Source organism: Oryx dammah, unplaced genomic scaffold (assembly GCF_014754425.2).
Source record: "Oryx dammah isolate SB20612 unplaced genomic scaffold, SCBI_Odam_1.1 HiC_scaffold_25, whole genome shotgun sequence".
Lineage (NCBI taxonomy): Eukaryota > Metazoa > Chordata > Mammalia > Artiodactyla > Bovidae > Oryx > Oryx dammah.
This window is the reverse complement of record NW_024070209.1, coordinates 92,141,737-92,163,030: the sequence shown is the minus strand read 5'-3', so window position 1 is coordinate 92,163,030 and position 21,294 is coordinate 92,141,737. Positions and strand designations below refer to the sequence as shown.

The 21,294-nt window shown below is 48.6% G+C and overlaps 1 protein-coding gene across 2 annotated transcripts in view; it reads right to left on the bottom strand.

Annotated features, from left to right (window-relative positions):
• The window catches only part of MORN5 (MORN repeat containing 5), a 33,899-nt gene extending 12,644 nt beyond the window's left edge, over positions 1-21,255 (bottom strand). Inside the window, exons 1-4 of one of the 2 annotated variants that reach the window (XM_040225042.1) lie at positions 21,121-21,255; positions 17,722-17,869; positions 15,944-16,055; positions 11,996-12,127 (exon numbers count right to left, since the gene is read on the bottom strand). In XM_040225042.1, coding sequence (XP_040080976.1) covers positions 11,996-12,127; positions 15,944-16,055; positions 17,722-17,869; positions 21,121-21,230 — 502 coding nt within the window. In that variant the 5' untranslated portion in view covers positions 21,231-21,255. Of the gene's footprint in view, positions 1-11,995; positions 12,128-15,943; positions 16,056-17,721; positions 17,870-21,120 lie in introns of those variants that run through there. The other variant, XM_040225043.1, reaches the window with a different exon arrangement.
• Between the last annotated feature and the right edge of the window lie 39 nt (positions 21,256-21,294).

Sequence of the window (21,294 nt, the reverse complement as noted above, 5' to 3'; positions counted from 1 at the left end):
TGTCCAGGGCTCTAGCGCGTGTGCTGAGGAAGTGAGATGAGGCTCCTGTCTCCTGGGCTCTGGCCTTGCAGCCACTTCTATTAAAGGAGACAAAACAAACCACGCTGGTGCTGGCCCGGGCAGACTCCGGCCACGGAAGGGGAAGCTGTGTCCTCTGGATGCTTCCAGGAGGCTGCTGCAGGCGGGGGGGAGTGGGGGGGGGAGCGGGGGATGTATTGTTGTCAAGAGTCCTGTGGGCACAACGGCTGGAAGGGGAATTTCCAGGGCCTTTGGAATCCCAGTGGGGAGAGAGGAGGGCAGGGAGCAATTCCCGAAGGTCAGGGAGGGGCAGCAGGCTGCCATTTCTGGAGAGAGGACCCTCACAGGGGGCCCGATTCCACCCTCTGGTGGGGGTGGGGGTGGAGAGGGTCTAGTGTTTTTCTTTGGGGAGAAGGCTCACAGCTTTGCCAGACTCTTGGAGAAGTTCATATTGGTTCAGAGCGTGGCCTCCGGTATCAGACACACCTGGTTCAAATCCTGACCCCTCCCTTTACTAACCGTACCCATCAGTAAGTAACTTACTCCCTGAGCCTCAGTTTCCACCTCTGCCAAATCAAGATAGTGATGCATTCCTCAAAGGACCAGGGTGTGGTGAGTCCCTGGTGCAGTGAAGGCATTTGATAACTCAGAATTCCCTTCCTACCCCTTCAGCTGAAAGCAGATGCCGGGATCTGGGGCCCGCGTGGGCATTTTATTTGGCAGTTACGAGGGTGATATTATCCCTCCACAAAGCCTTCATTATGGTGCTGCTAACAATACCGCAGATAAGGCAGGCACGGCCCTGCGTGCCAGCCTGCAGGTGATTATAACATTTGGGTAAATTGCCTTTTGTCTCGCAGAGAGATGACAGCGGGAGGGGGTGGGGCAGGAGACTCGATCAGCCATTTTGCAGAAACCATGCCGGCAGTGGGGGAGGAGGGGGGCAGGGTGTGTGTGTGGGGGGCAGGCAGCCTGGGTTTGCAGGAGGAGTCCCGGCTGGCAGTGGGAAGGCGAGTCCAGCTGCAGACAGACTGTGTGGGGTCGAGTACCTCATCCCCTCTTGCTGGGTCTCAGCTTTCTCACCTGTCTGGTGGAGGCAGAGGCTTCAAGATGAGAAGAGTCTTGGTTTATTGGTGGCATTGAAAGACTCCTGTTCTTTGGCCAGGTTTTGAGCAATAAAGTGGGCAGAGAACTATCTAGGGGAAAAGAGCCACTACTACCATCTTACACTCCTTGGGTGTTTTAAAATCTCTGGGCCACCAGGAAGGCCCTCGGTTCTTTCTTTCTTTCACTAGTAAACTACAGCTTCTCATTCACAACCAGCTCAAATGTCATCCTTAGCTCTGAGTCAGCTAGACCTGGGTTCAAATTCCAGCCCTATCACTTGTTACCTGAGTAACAAAGCATTTCACCTCACCTCAGTTTCATCATCTATAAAATGGAAATAATAAAGACAACTATTTTACAGGATTACTGTGAAGGTTAGGTAAAAGAAGATCAATTATTGAAAGTGCTCAAACCAGTGCCTGGGACATCATAAGCACTTAGTCACTGATGGTTATTATTATCACCTAGCTTTTTCACCTGGACTGTGGATACCTTTTTATATCAATACGTCCATTCCTGCACTGTCATTTTGATGGCTGCATTCTATTTTATTGTAAGGATATATCATTTTTTTAATTTAATGAATTCCCTCCTGTTGGACATCTGGGATGTTTCTGGTTTTCAACTGTTTAAATAATAACTGGAGAAACTTTAGAAGACCAAGTGCTCTTTCACTTCCAAGTGCTCACTACACAGCTTTTTAAAAATTAGGTTGAAAGTGAAAGTTTCTCAGTCATGTCTGACTCTTTGCAGACTATACAGTCCATAGAATTCTCCAGGCCAGAATACTGGAGTGGGTAACTTTTCCCTTCTCCAGGGGATCTTTCCAACCCAGGGATTAAACCCAGGTCTCCCAGATTGCAGGCAGATTCTTTACCAGCTGAGCCACAAGGGAAGCCCAAGAATACTGGAGTGGGTAACCTATCCCTTCTCCAGCGGATCTTCCAGACCCAAGAATCAAACTGGGCTCTCCTGCATTGCCGGTGAATTCTTTACCAACTAAGCTATCAGGGAAGTCCAAAAGTTAGGTTAGGAACAGATAAACACCAGTCTCCGGGAGCTCCATGCTCAGGACAGAGAGTTTTGGAGTTGGTCAGGCAAAGCAGAAAGAGGCAAAGCTCTGAAGACAGATGAGCTTAAGTGTGAATCCCAATTCCTGCCGAATTCCCTGGGGAAACTCCTTAGCCACACGGAGCCTCACTTTCCTCATTTGTCAAACAGGGTTCATGCGAATACGCCCCTCTCCTGGAGTTGAGTGTCTGGTGCAGGGTCAACGCTCAGTCAAGGCCAGCTGAGTCACCCCGCTCCGATCCTCTTTATCCTCTCCATCCTCATTCTGGTAGAGCCAGCCGCCACCTCCCAAAGTCTCCGAATCACCCATGTGAGGTCGCTCTCTGGACCACCACTCACACCCCTTCTTCCCATTGTCCGTTTCATGCGGCGTACATTCCAATGAAGCTTGTGATCTTGATTTTAAATTCTGTCTGGAAACCACAGGTTCAAACGCAAAGGGGCTTTATCCGCAAATAATCGCTGGTATGCGATATTTTTAAGAAGCCCGAGCCATTGTTTCTGATTGAAGGAAAGTTGGTGCTATTTTGAAGAGCAGCACGATTAAGCAGTGGCGTTCTCTCTTTAACTGTTGGGAATTATACGCTGTTTGAAAGATTTGTGAGCTCTAGGACATTTGCCAGATGTGCTTGATTCGACATTTCAGACAACAAAGGGGATAATGTTGGCGGGAATCTTGACGGCATTTCTGATGATCAGGATATTCTCTGAAGATGGTACTGAGACCTTTCGGGGGAAGAATTTCAGCTTTCACATAAACTAATTTGGGATGCTCACTCTCTGTCTTTCACAAAGCAAATTTAGTTCATTGTTAGTTGTATATGTTAAAATGGTTACGAGGGTTTTTTTCCTTTGAATATTAATAATGTGCCTTTCATCTGAGACACACGCATGGGGTGTCATTAATTGCAGGGAGGGAGGAAGGCTTAGTGGTGCAGTTATTTTGCAAATGATTCCTGCTAGTAACGTCGAGGCAGGCAACGGCTCCATGAAGAGACACACATACACGGCGCCAGCATGACTTGGGCACATCCTTCCTGAGAGGAATGCTGGGGTGGGGGGAGCAGAGGGGGGTCTGCCAGTCTGCAAAGGATCCTTTATAAAAAAAAAAGGTAGCATCTCCTTTGGCAACTGTAGTGGTTTTGTCTCAAGACTATCAAATGGACCTTTTCATTCATTTAGAGCATCACTGAGTTCCTGCTGGTGCCAGGAACTGTGCTTGGTGCAGGAGCACCTGTGAATGAGACAAAGCCCTGTCTGGGAGCAGAGGTGTTCAGTAAAGAATAAGCTAGGATGGGGACTTCCCTGGTGGTCCAGTGGTTAAGACTTCACGCTCCCAGTGTAAGGGGCCCGGGTTCAATCCCTGATCAGGAAAGTAGGTACCACACACCACAGCTAAAGATCCCACATGCCACAATGAGGATCGAAGATCCCGAGTGCCACAGCCAAATAAATTGATATTAAAGAAAAGAATGAGATAGACCACAAAACTGGCAAGCAGAGGAAAAGGATAGGATGTGGGTAGAGTCGGGTTTGACTCTTGACTCTGTCACCAGCTATGTAACTAGGAGGAAGTTATTAACCTCTTTGAGACCAGATCGTTTCATTGCAAACTGTGGCTCCGGAAAAATTTCTCCCTTGGGATGGTGTGAAAGTAAAGAAGATAAACAGGAAAGGTGCCAAGTGAGGGCCTGGAGAGGCACCTTCATGTCCCGCATTCCTGCCCAGCTTCGTGACCCTGAGCTGTGCGTGCGCAGCTGAAACCGCGTGCCATTCTTGCAGGGCCGCAGGCAAAGACTCATGGCCTTCTGCTGTGTGCTGAGCATGGAGAGATGAGGACTGTGATGGGGGGAGGGAAGGGCGTTTTCGGCTGGGGGAACAGACGAAGTGAGAATAGAGCCATGTTGATCAGTGGAGGGCAGCTAGTCTGCTTGGCTGGAACACAGGGAGGGGAGAGACAGGAGGGCATAAGGCAGACTCGGGCACTGAACAACATAGCCAAGAGTCTGCAGACCCCAGAGTTTCAGCAGGATTTCATTTCCTGAGCAAAACCCCCTGAGGAGGCAGAAAGACCTAGAGTATCCAATCTCATGTCTCCCCAGTACCTTCTCTACTCTCAAACACCTAGAGGAATCTTAGCACCCCCCTGGGCAAACTCTCTTCTCTCTCCCGCAGCCTGGGCCAGTAATCAGCAGAATGATATCAGTCACAACTACCGACCGCTGGACGTGTGTCTTGAGCTGGGTGCTAACTACTTTTCATACTTAACCCCATCTTTTCTAACCCCAATTCCAGATTAAGTACTACTATAACGCCCATTTTACAGATGAGGAAGATGAAAGCTCCAAGAGGAGACAAGAAGTAAGCTACCCATGGTCACCCAGTTGGCCAGTGGCGGATCCGGGACCCGAGGACAACCAGAGACGTGGATCCAGGTCCTGGGTGTTTCTTCACCATCTCTCTGACCTCTTCCTGCTCTCAAGCCTCCTGCAGTAGGCAGCTCCTATCTCAGTCTCTGTTTTATGTCTGCTGTGTTGGTTGGAATACTGCCTACACTGAGTTTTTTGCTTTTATGGTCCCCAAAGAAGCAGCATCAGGGTGGAGGGAAAAAACCACAGGCCTTGTAGGAAGAGAGGAGTGGGTTAGAGTTTCAGCTTCACCATCACTGGTCTATCATTCATCACTCCCTGACCTTGATTCCTAATCTCAGGACATGCCCATTCCTGGCTTACTGGAGGCATGGGAAGTTCCCACGAGACACAGGGCTCAAAAGCTCATAGGCTTTACGGGAGGTACCTTAAATGACTGCTACTGCTACTACTAAGTCACTTCAGTCGTGTCCAACTCTGTGCGACCCCATAGACGGCAGCCCACAGGCTCCCCCGTCCCTGGGATTCTCCAAGCAAGAACACTGGAGTGGGCTGCCATTTCCTTCTCTAACCTTAAATGGCAGGTGCTGGGAATTCCCAGGCAGTCCAGCAGTTAGGACTCGGCGCTTTCACTGCTGTGAGCTGGGGTTCATTCCCTGGTGAGGGAACTTGTGCTCAAACCCGTGCGATTTCAAGCATGGGGCCAGCCAAACAAAAACTCAGGCCTGAGAGCCACTGATTTGAGATCTCTAACGCTTAAGCTTTTAAGCTTTTCAAACTTAGCGGTGCAGAAAAATATAATGGCCTGCTTTTTAAAATATTTGTTTATGTATTTGGCTACTCCAGATCTTAGTTGCGGCATGTGGGATCTAGTTCCCTGACCAGGGATCAAACCTGGGCCCCCTGCAATGGCAGCGAGGAGCTTTAGCCACTGGACCACCAGGAAATCCCTGTAATGACTTATTTTTATTATTCAAAATAATAAGTTGTCTATACGTGCCAGGGATTGAATTGCGAATAATCTTTTGAAGAATCTGAGCGACGTGTACGCAGGTCCTCTGCCTGCCTGTCTGCCTTTCTTTCACAAACACTGAATCACCTCCAACTGGCAACCCACTCCAGTGTTCTTGCAGGGAGAATCCCAGGGACAGGGGAGCCTGGTGGGCTGCCGTCTTTGGGGTCGCACAGAGTCGGACACGAGTGAAGCGACTTGGCAGCAGCAGCAGCGGGACCTGTGTGAGGCACAGGGGACACGGTGCTGAATCAGACACGACACATGGTTCCCACCCTCAAGAAGCTTCCAGTCTAGTAGGGGAGCCAGGCAAACAGATATACTTCTGCTGTTGTGGGCTGAGTGCTGCAAGGCTTGTGGGGGCCCAAGGACGGACATCTTACTCAGACAGGGTGGAGGGAGGGTTGGTCAGGGAAGGCTGCCTGGAACAATGGTCCTGACCCTTAAGGAGGTTGTGAAATCAATTTAGTGTATAGCAACCAGCATTAAAAAAAAAAAAAAAAAACAAGACTGAACAGAAAATATCACACATCTCACGTACAAAGAATACACATGTGAGTGTGAGTTTGTGCGCGTTCTGGGTCATGACGCAAATCACTCTGGAAGCGAGCCAGGGTCCAAAGGTTTGAGAGCCACAGTTGGAGAGAATTCTTGCCTGCTGTGCTCCCCAAAGCCTGGTGCACTGCAGTACTCAAAGACTTTTGGATGAGTGGGAGGAGGGATTTAAACTCTAACCTCAACCCAGCAGTTGGGACTGTCCTTTCCAGTTAAGAAAGACACATACATGGGACTTCCCTGGTGGTCCAGTGCTTAAAGATTACACTTTCCAATGCAGGGGGTGTAGGTTCAATCCCTGTCAGGGAACTAGGGTCCCACATGCCATGGGGTATGGTCAAAAAAATTTTTTTAAAAAGAAGGCACACAGAGAAACCCAAGTCTAGCAAGCCTGGACCTGTCAAGTGTGCTCACAGCCTAGCAGTTGGCAGCTTAGCTGTCCAGGGTTTCCTCTCTGCCTGCGTGGTAGTGGTGGGAAAGTCAGCCCAAGATGGGGGAGGAGTAAGGCAGTTCAGAACTGCCTGAAGGAGGGCGGAAGGCGACCCTTCTGCTGGTCCCCCAGCCTGCAACCGCCAAGGAAACAGTGTCCTTGGGTTCTGACCCACCCAGGTGGCATGTGCCTCAGAATAGCAGTGGCTCAGGCCGCTGTGTTTACTCTGGAATGGCCTCAGTCATCCATCGCAGGCCCACGTGGCCAGCAGTCCTATGCCTCCAGGATGCCAACAGGAAGCACCGTTTAAGGGGCAGATTGGACTCAAGGGAGAAAGGGCCCCAGGCAGAAGCAGAAGATGGGCAGAAGGTCACCGCCGTCCCCAGCAGGGTGAGGTGAGTTAAGGGTAATGACCAGTTCGCCACCAACAGAGACTCCCTCTTAGTGGTTTCCAGGATACTCCAAACTTGATCCATCCTATAATATCAGGACCAAAATACCCCTTGGCTACCTTTCTCCTCCATCATAGACTATTAAGGTTGGAAGGACCCTAGAAATTATCCAGCCCAACCATCTCATTTTACAGATGAAGAGAAAGGGGCTCAGAGAGGGAAGGTACTGGCCCAGAGTCAGCCAGCAGGTGACCCAGGGAGCTGGGGCCAGAACTCAGAAGCCAAATCTCCACCCCACCAGCCTGGAGACGTGGCCCTGGAGATGCCCTTCTCTGCCATCTTGCTGGAAGGATCTCCCATCTCCACTCCTTTGGCCCCTTTTCTGTATGTAACCAGAAAACTCTTTCTAACGGATACATCAGTGACTGTTTCGCTTAACCCTAAACTTCCCTGCTCCCCAAAAGCCCCCAGGGGAAAAGACCCCTGTGATCTTTCCTCCTGCCCTCCTGGGCCTCCTCTCCTGCGTGTCTGCCCCTGATGCACTGGTGTCTCATGCTCCTGAAGGACCTGCAGCCTCTTCGATGTGCATCGGTGTCCCCATCTCTAACCCTTCGCACATGCTGTTCTCTCTGTCTTTAACACTCTTCCCAACCCCGCTGCACCTGTCTGCTCTTCTTTAGGTTTCCCATGGGTGGCGGTGGTTTAGTCGCTAAGTCATGCCTGACTCTTGTGACCCCATGGACTGTAGCCTGCCAGGCTCCTCTGTCCATGGGATTTTTCCAGGCAAGAATAGTGGAGTGCATTGCCATTTCCTTCTGCAGGGGAATCTTCCCAACCCAGGGATTGAGCCCAAGCCTCCTACATTGGCCGGTGGACTCTACACCAGGATAAAGGACTCTGGGAACCACAATTTCTTCCCAGTCACATCACGCATTTTCATGCTTCTGTGTCTTTGCCCATGCTGTTCCCTCTGCCTGGAATGCCCTTCCCCAACAGTCCTATTTATGACACCCCTACTCATTCTTTAGGACCCATCACTTCTGGGACCTTTTTCCTGACTGACACCCTCCATCTGGGCCGGGTGATCAATTCCTCCCTCCCATCCCCCGCCATCATCCCCTCCTGCAGGGCACACATCACATTCTACTGTGATTAGATGTTTCTGGGTCTGTCTCCTCCACTAGTCTGTGTACTAGTTTATTGTATCACAACCGAAGAAAAATTATGCTAATGCAGAATTCCCCAGCCTCTGGTTCTAGAGAATTTCTCCCTGCTGCCCCATCTCCCAACTAATTTTACAATTAGTCAAACAATTTTTGGAAATGGTATACATATATCTCCCCGGTAGAGATTGACAGTACACATTCATTCCTTGATTTATCTGTTTCGTACACAGTTAATGAACACCTACTACGTGCCTGGGTCCGTGCATGGTGCCGGGGCTGTAGCAGTATGCCAGGTTTTAAGGAGATTGTTTTGCTACCTTTTTCCTGTAACTTTGAATGTTATTGATCCAAAGGTTTCCATTCTCAAGAAGAAATGGCCTCACCATGTGATACAACAATGATTCAACTGAACTGGAAGTGGGAACAGCCACCTGGCCACTTTGCTCCTTATGCCACCGAAACAACAGGCAAAGAAGGGAAATACGTTTCTGGCTGGAGTGATGGATCTTGATTGCCGGGAGGAAACTGGGTCGCTGCTACACAGCTGGAGAAAGGGGATGCATGGAACCCAAGGGGGCTCTCTAGGGCAATTCTCAGTTCTCCCACTGCAAATAGTAAAAGGAATGAAAACTAAACCAACCAACTAAACAAGCAAAAAAGGCAGGACCAGCAGGGATTCAGAACCCTCAAGAATGAAGATTTGGGTTGCCCTACCAGTTAGAACACCAGACCGACTGAAATGCGGGCAGAAAGCAAATGGAATGTGGAATTTATAATGGAAGAAGGAATTTGTAAATATTAACTACAGCCTCATGGCCAGCTGAGCTTCCCAGGTGACACTAGTGGTGAAGAACCCAGCCGCCTGCCAAAGCCTGAGACGTAAGAGACGCGGGTTTGATCTCTGGGTTGGGAAGATCCCCTGAAGGCGGGCATGGCAACCTACTCCAGTATTCTTGCCTGGAGAATCTTATGGACAGAGGAGCCTGGCAGGCTACAGGCCATAGAGTCACAAAGAATCTAACATGACTGACTCGAACTTAGCATGCATGCATGACCAGTTATGGAAAGAGGACTGCATCAACGGTACAGCTTTTCTTCCTTGCTTGTATGTTTATGTGTATCTATATCACTTATTCATCTATGTATGTGCTTTTATTAACTAATTTCTTCCTTTCCTCTTTTTTCCTTAATATTTTATAGAAAGATTCTTGGCAGTGATGTGTAGGCTGTATATTAGGCAGGACTGTCAAAGGATAATATCAATCAAAGACAGACACAATGTCCACTGGGTTTCAGGTCTCCTCTTTTTAGAGGAGAAGGTGGGAGTCTCTGTATGAATAGGAAGGGTGGTTGGAACTTCTCACACGAAAAAGCACAAACACACTCTTTGCAGCAGAGTACAGTGTGTCTGGATGCTGAGCAACAAAAAGCAGTGGATGGTGCCAGTTATGAAGCTACTGACTCTCAGCTCCAAACCTACCTTTCCACAGCCTGCTTGGCGATGCTGGGACTGGGACCCCATGGAGGTCATTTCTCCTTTGCCAGCTGGTCCCCAGTCAGATGCAGTGAGGCAGCCAGAGGTGGGGGGAACATGCTCTTTCCTGTTTTGCTTGCTGTTCCGGTCAGTGTCTCAGCAATGGCCTTTCATGTCAAATTTCCAGCTCTCCCCACACTCCTAGAATCGGCATCGTCACTTTCTTTCCAGAGACCCCGCTGGACAGTGCCCGCTCCTCAGAGGTCTGAATTATTGCTTCTGGTGGGGAGCGCCTCCAATCTCCCAATCTCTTCCCCTGCCCCCCAGTGTTGAGGTGATAACTGCTTCTTGCAACTACTTTCTCATACCCCACTGTCTTCGTTTTGCTTTTTTAGTTCTCCAAAACTTATTTAATCAATTTTTGATGTTAATTTTCTTTGTTTTCTGACTGGACTCTGACTAGTACAAGTGGAGACAAGAAGACAGAGTTCCTGCTCTCAGGGATCTTAGCCTCTAGCTGGAGAGACAGACGGTAACCAATTCATTACATAAGTGAGAGTATTTCATCACAATTGAAATGAGGGTATGGAAGGACAACTACAAAGTATACCAACATATTACAGGCCCTGAGAAGCCCTTCAGTAAGTACAATTGTTGAGTTCTACTTAACTCAGTATCTCCTTATTTTATTTGATCAAGAAACTTTAGGGGAGCCTAGTAACATCCAGCAGAATTAGCATTCTACACAGTACACTCATCCCCTGGAGGAAGAAATCGCAACCTACTGCAGTATTCTTGCTAGAAAATCCCATGAACAGAGGAGACTGGTGGGCTATAGTCCATGGGGTCGCAAAGAGTTGGACATGGCTGAGCACGGATGCATGCACGCACACAGTACACTCTGTTCGTGGAAGATGGACGTCATTAGAGAAAAGTGCCAGGGACTTGGAGTGTAAGCATTTGCCATGTTCCCCAAGAGCACCCAGTGGGTGAGGGGTATCTCAGCTCCAGGATTCAGCTACAACATCAGCTGACAATTCCCTTTGTACTTATTTCAGCACTGCAAAGCAAATTTCTGATCATCATGGAACTGTTGTTCAGTTGCTAAGTCATGTCTGACTCTTTGCGACTCCGTGGACTGCAGCACTCCAGGCTTCCCTATCCTTCACTATCTCCTAGAGTTTTCTTAAACCCATGTCCATTGAGTTGGTGATGCCATCCAATCATTTCATTGAATTACTAAATAAATTTCCCTGCAGGAAGTGGAGATCCTCATCAGCCAACCCAGGCTTTCTGGTCTACCTGGCAGTTTCTTTCACAGTACACAGTAGGGTTTCTTGACCAGGGTATTTAGAGGAACCATCAACTCCTTAAACCATGTGCAAAATGGTATGTGTATACACATGTATAATTGTATGTGTGCATATGTGGGCACTTTTTGAGGGGGAGGGTTCATAGATTTTGTTATTCCTAGTGGAACGGTGACTCTAGAAAAGAGAAAGGTTAGGAATCATGGTGTTAAAGGAAAATATTCTCATTCTTATTTGTACACTGATCTCTTGCAAGTTCGGTCACTGTAAGTCAGTCCTTCTCAGTCTGATCAGCTTGTGTTCACTCACCAAACTGAGGTTCTGGATCCTCCAAGGTACTCCCCTGCTTGAGGAGCAGGCTTCTTGGACCACGTGGCATCACTCACTTTCCAGGCCTTTACCTGTGCTGTCCCTCTGGCTGAAAACCCTTTCCCCACCCCTTGGGGTCAACTCCCCATCGTTTTTTGGATCTCAAGTTGGCTGTTTCCTTCTTGAATCCTTCTCAAGATGTCTGGTTCTGGATTAGGTACCACTTCTTTGTGCTCCCACAGCATCACTTCCATCTCTCTGGCACCCCACCCCCTTCTCTTCCACCCTTACCCTTCATCTAGGGCCACTTTTTCCCATTCATCGTGCTTATTCCATGACGCAATTAACTGTTTATAGTACTTGTCTGCTATCTGCCAAACAAAGAGTTGGACATGACTGGGCAACTGAGCAACAAGAAGCTCCATGAGGAAGGGGTTTGTGACTAGTTTTGCCCTGCTTTGGTGCCCAGACTAAGCAGTGTCTGGCATACAGCAAGCACTCATTAGCTGCAGGGAAACGTGTAAAGATGGGTATTTGAATCCTTTTCAGTGCTACACTTATGAGCTGTCACAGTTAGACCTCTAACATCCTCTGCCCCACTCTATGAGTAGGTATAGGCTTGTCAGCCATGAGAATTCCAAAGAGTGAAACATTCACACGATCAAGTTTTGTCTTTCATCAGCAGAAGCTTCTTTCCCACTAAATGCGTGTATGTGTGTGCACAAACCTATGTGTGATGAGAGAGGAGAAAACATATGCCACAGAGTTTGGAATAAACATACCTGCATTTCTCAGAAAGCGATATTTATAGTCCTTGACTATCCTCGTGTTTGGGTTATAGAAGCCATCTCCACAGTCGTAACAGCCTGGAGGGATCTTTCTAGGTGGGTCCATATTGGTGAGTTGAGAGATACCTTGAAAGGATATCAGGGAGTGGGATGAATTAGGAGACTGGAATATATATATATATGTGTGTGTGTGTGTGTGTGTGTGTGTGTGTGTGTGTGTGTGTATTACTATATATACATGCTGCCATATATAAAACTCCAGCCCTATAAATTAAGCTGTTAACGTCAGGGGAGAAGAGGACCTGGGCACTGTCTCCCAGGACTGGGGACACTGGAACTACCAGGAGGAAAAGAAGAGTCAGTGCACCTTTAAGGTCATGACTCCTGTGTGTCATCTCTCTTAGAAGCTGAAGCCTGAGAAAAGGGGTAAGATTGGAAGAAGGAACTTCCTGGTTTCCTCTTATTTGTGTTCTCTGTAATTCCCTGTCCTCTGGACTGAGGGGGATGCTCCAAGCACAGTGCCATGCTCACGGCTCAGGGTCCTGCCCAGAGCTGTGCTTTGAGGTTGGTTAACCAAGATAAGCTGGGCCACTATGGGTTGAGGGTTACACTCCATGCTGAGCACTTCACAGCCATTCTCTCCCTGAAGCCTCCTGCCAAAGCCCATCTCACAGATGCCCAGAGAGGGGGAGGGTAGCCTTAACCCTCCCCACCTCCAACAAAGTCTGCCCCCGAGGCTTAGAAGGGGGGCCTTCGGAGAAGTGTGCAGGGTAATTTGGGAAGGAAGTGGGTACTTCAGTGGGCCCCTGAAGGAGAAGGTGAGGCTGCGGGAAATTTGTGCTCCGCCTCGAGACAGAGGCCTGGTTTAGCAAAACCTGTGCTGTGTGAGTGCTGAGGGCCCAAGGCCAGGAGCTCTTGGCCTACAGGTTTCAGTTGGGGTGAAGAGCCTGTGACCAAGTCATCACTACCCCATGAGGAATCATTTACAAGGTTCTTCAGTGGCATCAGACTGGCAGCTCTCTGAGAGCACAGACTGTGTCCTCATAGCTCTCATTCCCCCAGGATCCAGCTGGTGGCCGCCACAGGGCGTGTGCTCAGGAAACATCTGTGAAGGTCATTGCTGTACCTACCCTAAATGCACCCCATCACCTCCCATTGTGATGTCAGTACTATTATTCCTGTCTGATAATAACTCTTCATTGAACACCTACTATGCGCCAGACAATGTGCTCGGACACTGGGGACACAGAGCCTTTGCCCTCCAAGAGCTCACAGCCAGCTCAGGAAGACAGATACTTGTGACAGAGCTCGGGGAGGGGATCATGGCTGCTCGGTGATGGGGAGTCCTTACTTGGTCTGGGAATTCAAGGAAGAGCCCCAAGAAAGGGGCATTAAGCTCAGACCTGAAGGATGGGAAGGAACTATCTGGGTGAAGAGAGCATTCCAGGAAGGAGGGGGACTGGCAGGAAAGAGCAGGGTCTCTTTGAGGAACAGAGAGCAAGCATGGTGAGGGAGCAGAGAGAACATTCGAGAAGGGCAGGGAGCAAGGGGTGAGGCTGGGGACCTCACGGGAGCTGGAGAACACCGGTTGTTTTAAGAGCATGGAGCCTCACTTTCAGGGTAATGAGGAGGCACTAGAGGCTGTGTGGGGGTGGGGGGCTGGTGGCCATCAGATCCATGGTTTTCAGAGATGGAAGTGAGCACAGAGGGGAGAATGGCCCAGAGGGGGTCCAGTGTGGATCTCAAGAGTTCAGATAAAGAAGGCGAGAGGGTGAAGGTCTGGAATAGTACAGAAGAGATAGGATGGCCACCTGATGTGAACAGCCGACTCACTGGAAAAGACCCTGATGCTGGGAAAGATTGAGGGCAGGCGAAGGGGGTGACAGAGGATGAGATGGTTGGGTGGCATCACCAGCTCAATGGATGTGAGTTTGAGCAAACTCTGGGAGTTGGTGGTGGACAGGGAAGCCTGATGTGCTGCAGTCCATGGGGTTGCAAAGAGTCAGACATGACTTGGCAACTGAACAATAACAACGAAAGAGGATGAAGAAGCTCAGTTTGGCCCATGGAGATGCTCAGTAAATATCTGTTTAATAAACAAATGAATGGATATATTTTAGAGGCAGAATCCATAGGACCTGGTGATGGATTGCACACTTATGGAGGAAGGAGGAGTCAGGATTAGGCTTATGTGGGGGTAGGGGTGGGGTGGGAGTGATGGTCTCCAGGGCAGCAGTCCTGGGGGTCAGTGGGCTGGTGGGCAGGATAATGAACTTAGTGTAAACAAGTTGAGCGACGACCCAATGGAGGTGTTGGGGACACGGGATGCAGAAATCTGAGGCTCACGGATTTTGATTTCAATTAAATGAAGGCAAAAGAAGAGGACAACAGAGGATGGGACGGCTGGATGGCATCACCAGCTCAGTGGACACGAGTCTGAGCAAACTCAGGGAGACAGTGAGGGACAGGGAGGCCTGATGTGCTATGGTCCATGGGGTCACGAAGCGTCAGACACAACTGAGCGACTGAACAACAACAGATGAAGGCTTAGCTGTGAATCAGCTTGTAGGGAGAAGATACAGAACGGAAACAGAAGAGGGCCTAAGCCAGAGAGCTGTGGTAAACCCCAGGATTAATAACTGGGGCGGGGGGAAGCTGGCAAGAAGATGGGACAGGAAGAAAGCGGGAGGGTGAGGTGTCAGGGAAGCCAAGAGAGAGGAGGCGGCTCACCTGGTCACAAAGCCAGGGTCTGCGCTCAGGGCATCTGGACCCCAACACCAAGTGCTTTCTGGAGGTTTCTGTCCTTGCCCCAGGCCCATCCACGACTGAGGGGAATGCGGGGACCCCAGCCCCGACCTTCCAGCTCTCTGCTCTGTCAATGCTACCATACTACCTCTCAGTCAGGATTTTTTTTTTTTTTTTTTTACAGTTTACAAGTCACTTCCCCATATTTGGCTGTATTGTCTAGACTATTGAAGTAGCTCAGTTGTGTCCGACTCTTTGTGACCCTGTGGACTGTAGCCTACCAGGCTCTTCCATCCATGGCATTCTCCAGGCAAGAGTACTGGAGTGGGTTGCCCTTTCCTTCTCCAGGGGATCTTCCCAACCCAGGGACTGAACCCGGGTCTCCCACATTGCAGGCAGACGCTTTAACCTCTGAGCCACCAGGGAAGCATATAGTCTGGGCTGTGCCTAAATCTTGCCTCTTGAGGTTCAGCTGACCTCATACGAGTCTCAGAAACACAGAGGAGCCCCTGAAGCTGCCACTCTCTGGACACAGACTCTAGGCCCTAGTGTCCCCCTCTGTGATGGAACTTGATTTTTCCAGGGAGGCAATGTGATGTAGGGACCTCAGAGAGGAAGACATGGGCTCCCATGCGAGCTCTGCCACTCGAAACATGCTTGAGCTCCATGGCCTCAGCCTCTCCCTCTGTGACATGGGACTAGGAAGCTGACATGGCAGGGTCATCTGGAGACTCAGTGTGACAGAGATGACAGAAAGCCTCACCCAGCCCCCGATACAGAGAGCACACGGTCCATCAGGGCTGCCCCACGTCAGTGTTGCTGCTGATCTGATGAATAACGGCAGTTGAGGTGTACCACGCACCTACTGTGCATGCAAGACACGGCTATAAACACTTTACACGTGTGATCGTATTTCTAAGACTTGTAAGGTAAATGAAGCTATTGTCCCATTTTGCAGGGGGAGAAACTGAGGCTCAGAGAGGTGAGTGCACTGCCCTTGGTCCCTGGCTGGTACAGGGGATCTGAGATTTGAGGACTGGTCTTTCTGGCTCTAGAACTTGGTCGAATCCCGCGGTCCTGCTCCTCTCTCCTCTCCTTTGGGTGGGTTACTTCAAAGGGACCTAACCCACTTCTTTAGATCCGTCTTTCATCTCCCTTTCCATCTGAGTGTGAAGGGAAGTGAGGATGCCTGGGTACCTGCAGGCTTCAAGCCGTAGCAGATCTCGGTGTAAAACCTCCGATCGTAGCTGTCACAGTAATGCCAGTTCTCAGTGTTATACTGCAGGCCATCCGAGAAGGTGTACGTGCCCTGGAAGATGAGGTGCACACACGTGGGTCTGAGGAAGCCACAGCCCACTTGCCAAGAACGATGGAAGTCAAGGGAAGGGGTGGTGTTTTCATTGAAGTGATCACTATCACAGCTGCTACAGCTGTGGTGACTGGGAGGCATGATTGTAAGTCCTGAGTTGTGTGTCTGGCTCCACTGTGTGACCTTGGGCAGAGGACCTACCCTTGGTGGCCCTCGGTTTCCTCCTCCATTCAGTTGGAAAATCATGCTGTATGTTTAATAGAACTGATTCAATGAGATTCAGTGAGACAGTGCATGAAGAGCATTTAGCGTAGGGCTGGCATATAACAAACACTCAATAACTGTTACTATTATTTTTTTATTGTTATCATGGCTAGAAAGGTCAGGGCCCTCAGTCACGGCTCTTTGTCCAAACATGTACATTCGTCTTTTGCTGCCTTAGTGCTAAAGGAAGCCTCAGGATGTACACATTGCATTGGCCTGGGCATCAGGAAACATGGGTGGAAATTCCAATACTATTAATTCATAGGGTGACCTTGGGTAAGTCACATCCCTTTCCTGGGGCTTAGATTCTCCAAGCTGAAAAGCAAGGAGTGTGTCTTAACCTTTTTTTAGGTTATGAGCCAGCCCCTGTACCCACCCATAATGAAACCCTTGAAAGTTATAGATTCTTTCTCTGGGGAAATTTGAGCTCCATATGCACAGAGGCTTTTGTATATAAATCAGGAGATTTCACTGACATCCTGAATTCTATCTCTGGCCCACAAATCCCAGGCTAAGAACTCTTGACTTAGATCACTGATAAGTCATCTGATTGTAATGGTGGAGTTAGCACTCACTGAGTGCCTACTGTGTGCCAGGTACTGAGTAGAGTACTCACACACACTGCCTCATTTATTCTCATAACCATCCTAACGAGATGCCTCATACTCTTGTGGCCAGCAGACTTGCAGTCCCCCAAAGATGTCCATGTCCAATCATTGAGCCTATGAATGTTAACCTTACATGGCAAAAGAGACTCTGCAGGTGGGATTAAATTAAGGATCTTGAAGTGGGGAGATTATCCTGGATTATCTATACGGGCCCAGTGTAATCATAGGGGTTCTCTTAAAAGGGAAGCAAGAGGGCCAGAGGGATAGAAGACAAGACGATGACAAAAGCAGAGGGAGAGGAGATGTGATGACGGAAGTGAAGATCAGAGGGAGGCATGGCCATGAGCCAGGGAATGCACGCAGCTTCCACGAGCTGGAAAAGTCAAGGAAGTGGATCCTCCCACATAGCCTCCAGAAGGAATGCAGCAGTGCTGGCCTGTTTTAGACTTCTGATGTCCAGAACTAAAAGATAACAAGTTTCTGTCATTTGAAGGCACTGAATTGACAGTAATTTGTTAAAGAAGCAATATGATACTAATACAATTATTGTCCTCAGTGTACAGATAAGAAACAGGAGTCTCAGAAAGGGTAGGTCATAGGCCCAAGGTCACACAGTTGGTGGCATAAGACGATTCAGACTCATTATGACTTCTCCAGGGATCTTCTGGATAGATAGGGAGAAGATTCCAGAGCCCTGGAGATCAAGAGGCAGGAGAAGAGGGCAGCAGAGGGGAGAGCAGGGTGCCTGTTGGGGGCTATTCCCATCTGAGGCTTTCCCCTCCCCACCTGATTACCTTTACAACCAACCCTTTCTCCCAAACTGCATCAAATCGGCTCCCATTGGGGAAGTACAAGGTTCCTTGGCCATGAAACATGCCGTCCTTCATCTCCCCAACATATTTTGTTTCAGTTGGGAGGATGTATTCGGCGTCACCCTCCATCCTGTAAGGACAAAAAGAAGTCACTGAACCCTCATGGCAACTGGAGGGTCAGAAGTAGGGGTGCACGAGAGCCAGCACCTCAGGGTCCCCAGATGTAAATGTCCCTGCACTATTCTGTTCAGAAACAAAAATGTTCCCCTTAGAGCTCAAAGTAAGAGGGGCTGTGTGTTGAAGGGAATGCAAAAGTTGGTCTATTTGTTCTCCCTCGCTCTCAAGTAGGGGCTGTCCCGGAGTTCATGCTGCCCATGGAAGGCCCCCTCTGGAGGCCCAGAGAGGGGAACAATGTGCTCAAAGCCACACAGCAAGCACTGTGAAGCAGAGACAGGGACCAGGCTTTCTGGGAGCTGATTCCAGGTCTTCTCCATTCCTTACAACCAGCCCACCCATGCCCACAGCACCCCAAGTAGGAAACTGGGAAAAGTATGGACCTGAGGAAACAAGAATTTAGTCTCACTTCATCATATCCTAGATGTACCATCTTGGAGACTTTCCTAAGCTTCTGTTTTCCTTCCTTCCTTTATTCCAACAAATACTTATAGAACACCTACTATATGCCAGGCACCTTGCTGAATCTACTCTATTGGATGCCATACTATAGACACAACAGTGATCAAGGTAGATGCAGTCTTTGTCCTTGACGGGCTCACAGTCTAGTGACGGACACAGCTAAATAACTGCACAATGTTTGATCAGTGCTCTGCAGGGGAAGGTAGGCCCCTATGGGAGCAAGGAGCAGGGAACTGCCTGGACCAGATGACCACTTGCTTCACAGGGGAAATGGCTGAGATTAATGCCCAAGATGAACCCAGATACTAATAACAGTTTTCCTAGTAAAGGGCCTGATATATAGTGAGAGCTTAAGAAACATGCTTTCAGTCATTCATTCGTGCCTTCTCTGTTTTTCCCCACTGGCTGGAATTCATCTCTCCTAACTCTAAACTTATTTTTGGTTTAGTTTGTACTTCTGTTGGATGCCTAGCACTTTCTGCCTTGTATCATAATTGTATATTTCATCTCTCCTATGTAATCAAGCTACTTGAAAGGAAGACCTTGGTATTCTCAGCTCCTAGAAACATGTTCTTTCTTAAATAGGTGCTGGGGAACATCTGCTAAGTAAAGAATGAAGGAAACAGAAGAACTAGTGAACTTACTGAGTGGGTAACAGAATTTGCTGCCATATACAGGCCCCAAACAGGAGAGCACTGTGGTTAAGCACAGCTTCTGAGCCAGGCAGGCCTGGAGTCCAGGCCTGGCCCCACCTCCCTATGTCTTGTATGACCTCTACCTCTCTAAGCCTGAGTTTCTCATCTGTAAAATAGGGATAATGACACTTCTGCAAAATTACTGCATTAATGGCTATGAAACTATAGCAGAAGCGCTTAAAAACTAATTTGCATTTATTTTGCTGCAAGACATAGGAGAGAGAACTCGCTTCATCCCTCTACCTCTTTGCTTGAGATTATATCTGTTATCTCTAAACACAGTCTCCATCTAAACGCATCTCTGAAATTTGACATCTCCCCTATTTTTTTTTAAAATGTAACTTAGATGTTATTGTTCAGACCACCTACAGACAACTCCAGCCCACCCCAAATAGAACTCATCCTCTCCTCTCCCAAAGCGGATCCTCCTCAGTGTTCTCAATCTCCAGGCTCAAAGCCTGGAGCTGGGCTCTGGGCTGGACTGAAAGCAGTCTCTGAGTGGGACCAGGAGCCAATCAGTTGCCAGGTCCTGGCAATGAAATCCCCAAACTTCTACATTTTTTCTCTACCAAAGCTCTACTGCTGCCTTGGCCCAGGGTCCTGCTGCCCTTTACTAGGACAACGGCAATGGGCTCTGGTCTGCTCTCCCTACCTCCACTCTCCCTCACTCCCTCCCTCGTTCCATCCTTCCTTTTCTCCTCCCCCTTCTTTCCTCCTCCGCTTCCATTTTTCTTTTATCATTCAAGGCAAAAAGTCTTAGAATTCCCTAGCAGTCCAGTGGTTAGGACTCTGTGCTCTCACTGCTGAGGGCCAGGTTCAGTCTCTGGTTGGGGAACTAAGATCCCACAAGCCATCCATCATAGCCAAAAAAAAAAAAAACCCACAAAGGTAATCAGCCTTCATTTTAAATTCAAAGTAAATTTAAAAGAACAAGAAGAGCTCCTTTATAATAAAGATGTTAATCCTTAACAACAGTATGATGACCATATCTCAAATATTATTCAGTCGATCATTCATTCTCTTATTCATTCATGTGGTTAAACATTTACTGAGTGCCTACCAGACATATGCACTATGAGGAGGGATACAGAGATGAAATAAATTAGATTTCCCAATGTCCAGCAATACCAAGGGTCTATCCATGGCTCCTCCCACCCACAGAATTGTACAGAGTATTCAAATCTCTCTACACCAGAGCACAGACTCCACCCTGTCCAGATTGGGTTCCCACTCTCCCCTAGGCACATCCTACACTCCAGCCAAACTGAACTGCTTGCTCTCTCCTTCATATATAAGCCCTCTGAGCTATTGCTCATGCTGTTCCCTCTGCTTGAAAATATTCTTCACCTTGCATCTCCAACCACCTAGATCCTACTCAACCTTCAGGGCCCATTTCAAATATTATCTCCTCCATGAAGCCTTCTAGGATTGTTCCAACTAGATGCATCCTCTGCAGGGGCTCAGCAGCAAGACTCTATAATAGAAAGATCATGGGCTCTGGAGGCAGACCTAGTTTTCATCTCTGCTCTGTCAAATGCCAACTAGGTGACTTTGGGCATGTTATGTAACTACTTTGTGCCTCACTTCTTCCATCTGTATAGTGGGGGTATCTATCTCATAGGGTTGCTGTGAGGAGGGAAGATTCAAGCAAAGCCACTATCTGAAATTATCTTCTGTTTGTTGGCAATATGCTAACTAGACAATAAGCTGCATGAGAGCAAGGATCTTGACAGTTTTAATATTCTTATCCCTGTACCTAATACCGGCAGATAGCAGACACACATATATACATGGAATGGATGTATCTCAGCTCTGCTGTTAATTAGAATATATGTCCTTGAACAAGTTACTTCACTTCTCTGGGGATCTCATTTACCTTAACTGTAAAATGGGAATAAACACTCCGATCTAAAAGAGTTGTCCTGAAGTTTAAAAGGGAAAAAAATTTGAGAAAGCGTCTGATACAAAGTCCTTTGCAGGGACAGAAAGACCGCCGTCTTTTTCCAGTCACGGATGTTCAAGGACGTAGTGAATCAAACGAAGCCCTTACCTGCCATCTACAAATTCCCCAATATATTGGCTCCCGGTGTACTCCATGGCGCCTGCCTCTAGCTTCCAGTCTTTGGGACACCTGAGTCTCAGCGCATCCTGCCTCACCATGGCAACCAGGATGGATGGGCGGGGCCGAGAAGAAGCCCCACCCACAGGGACCGGGAACTTCCCG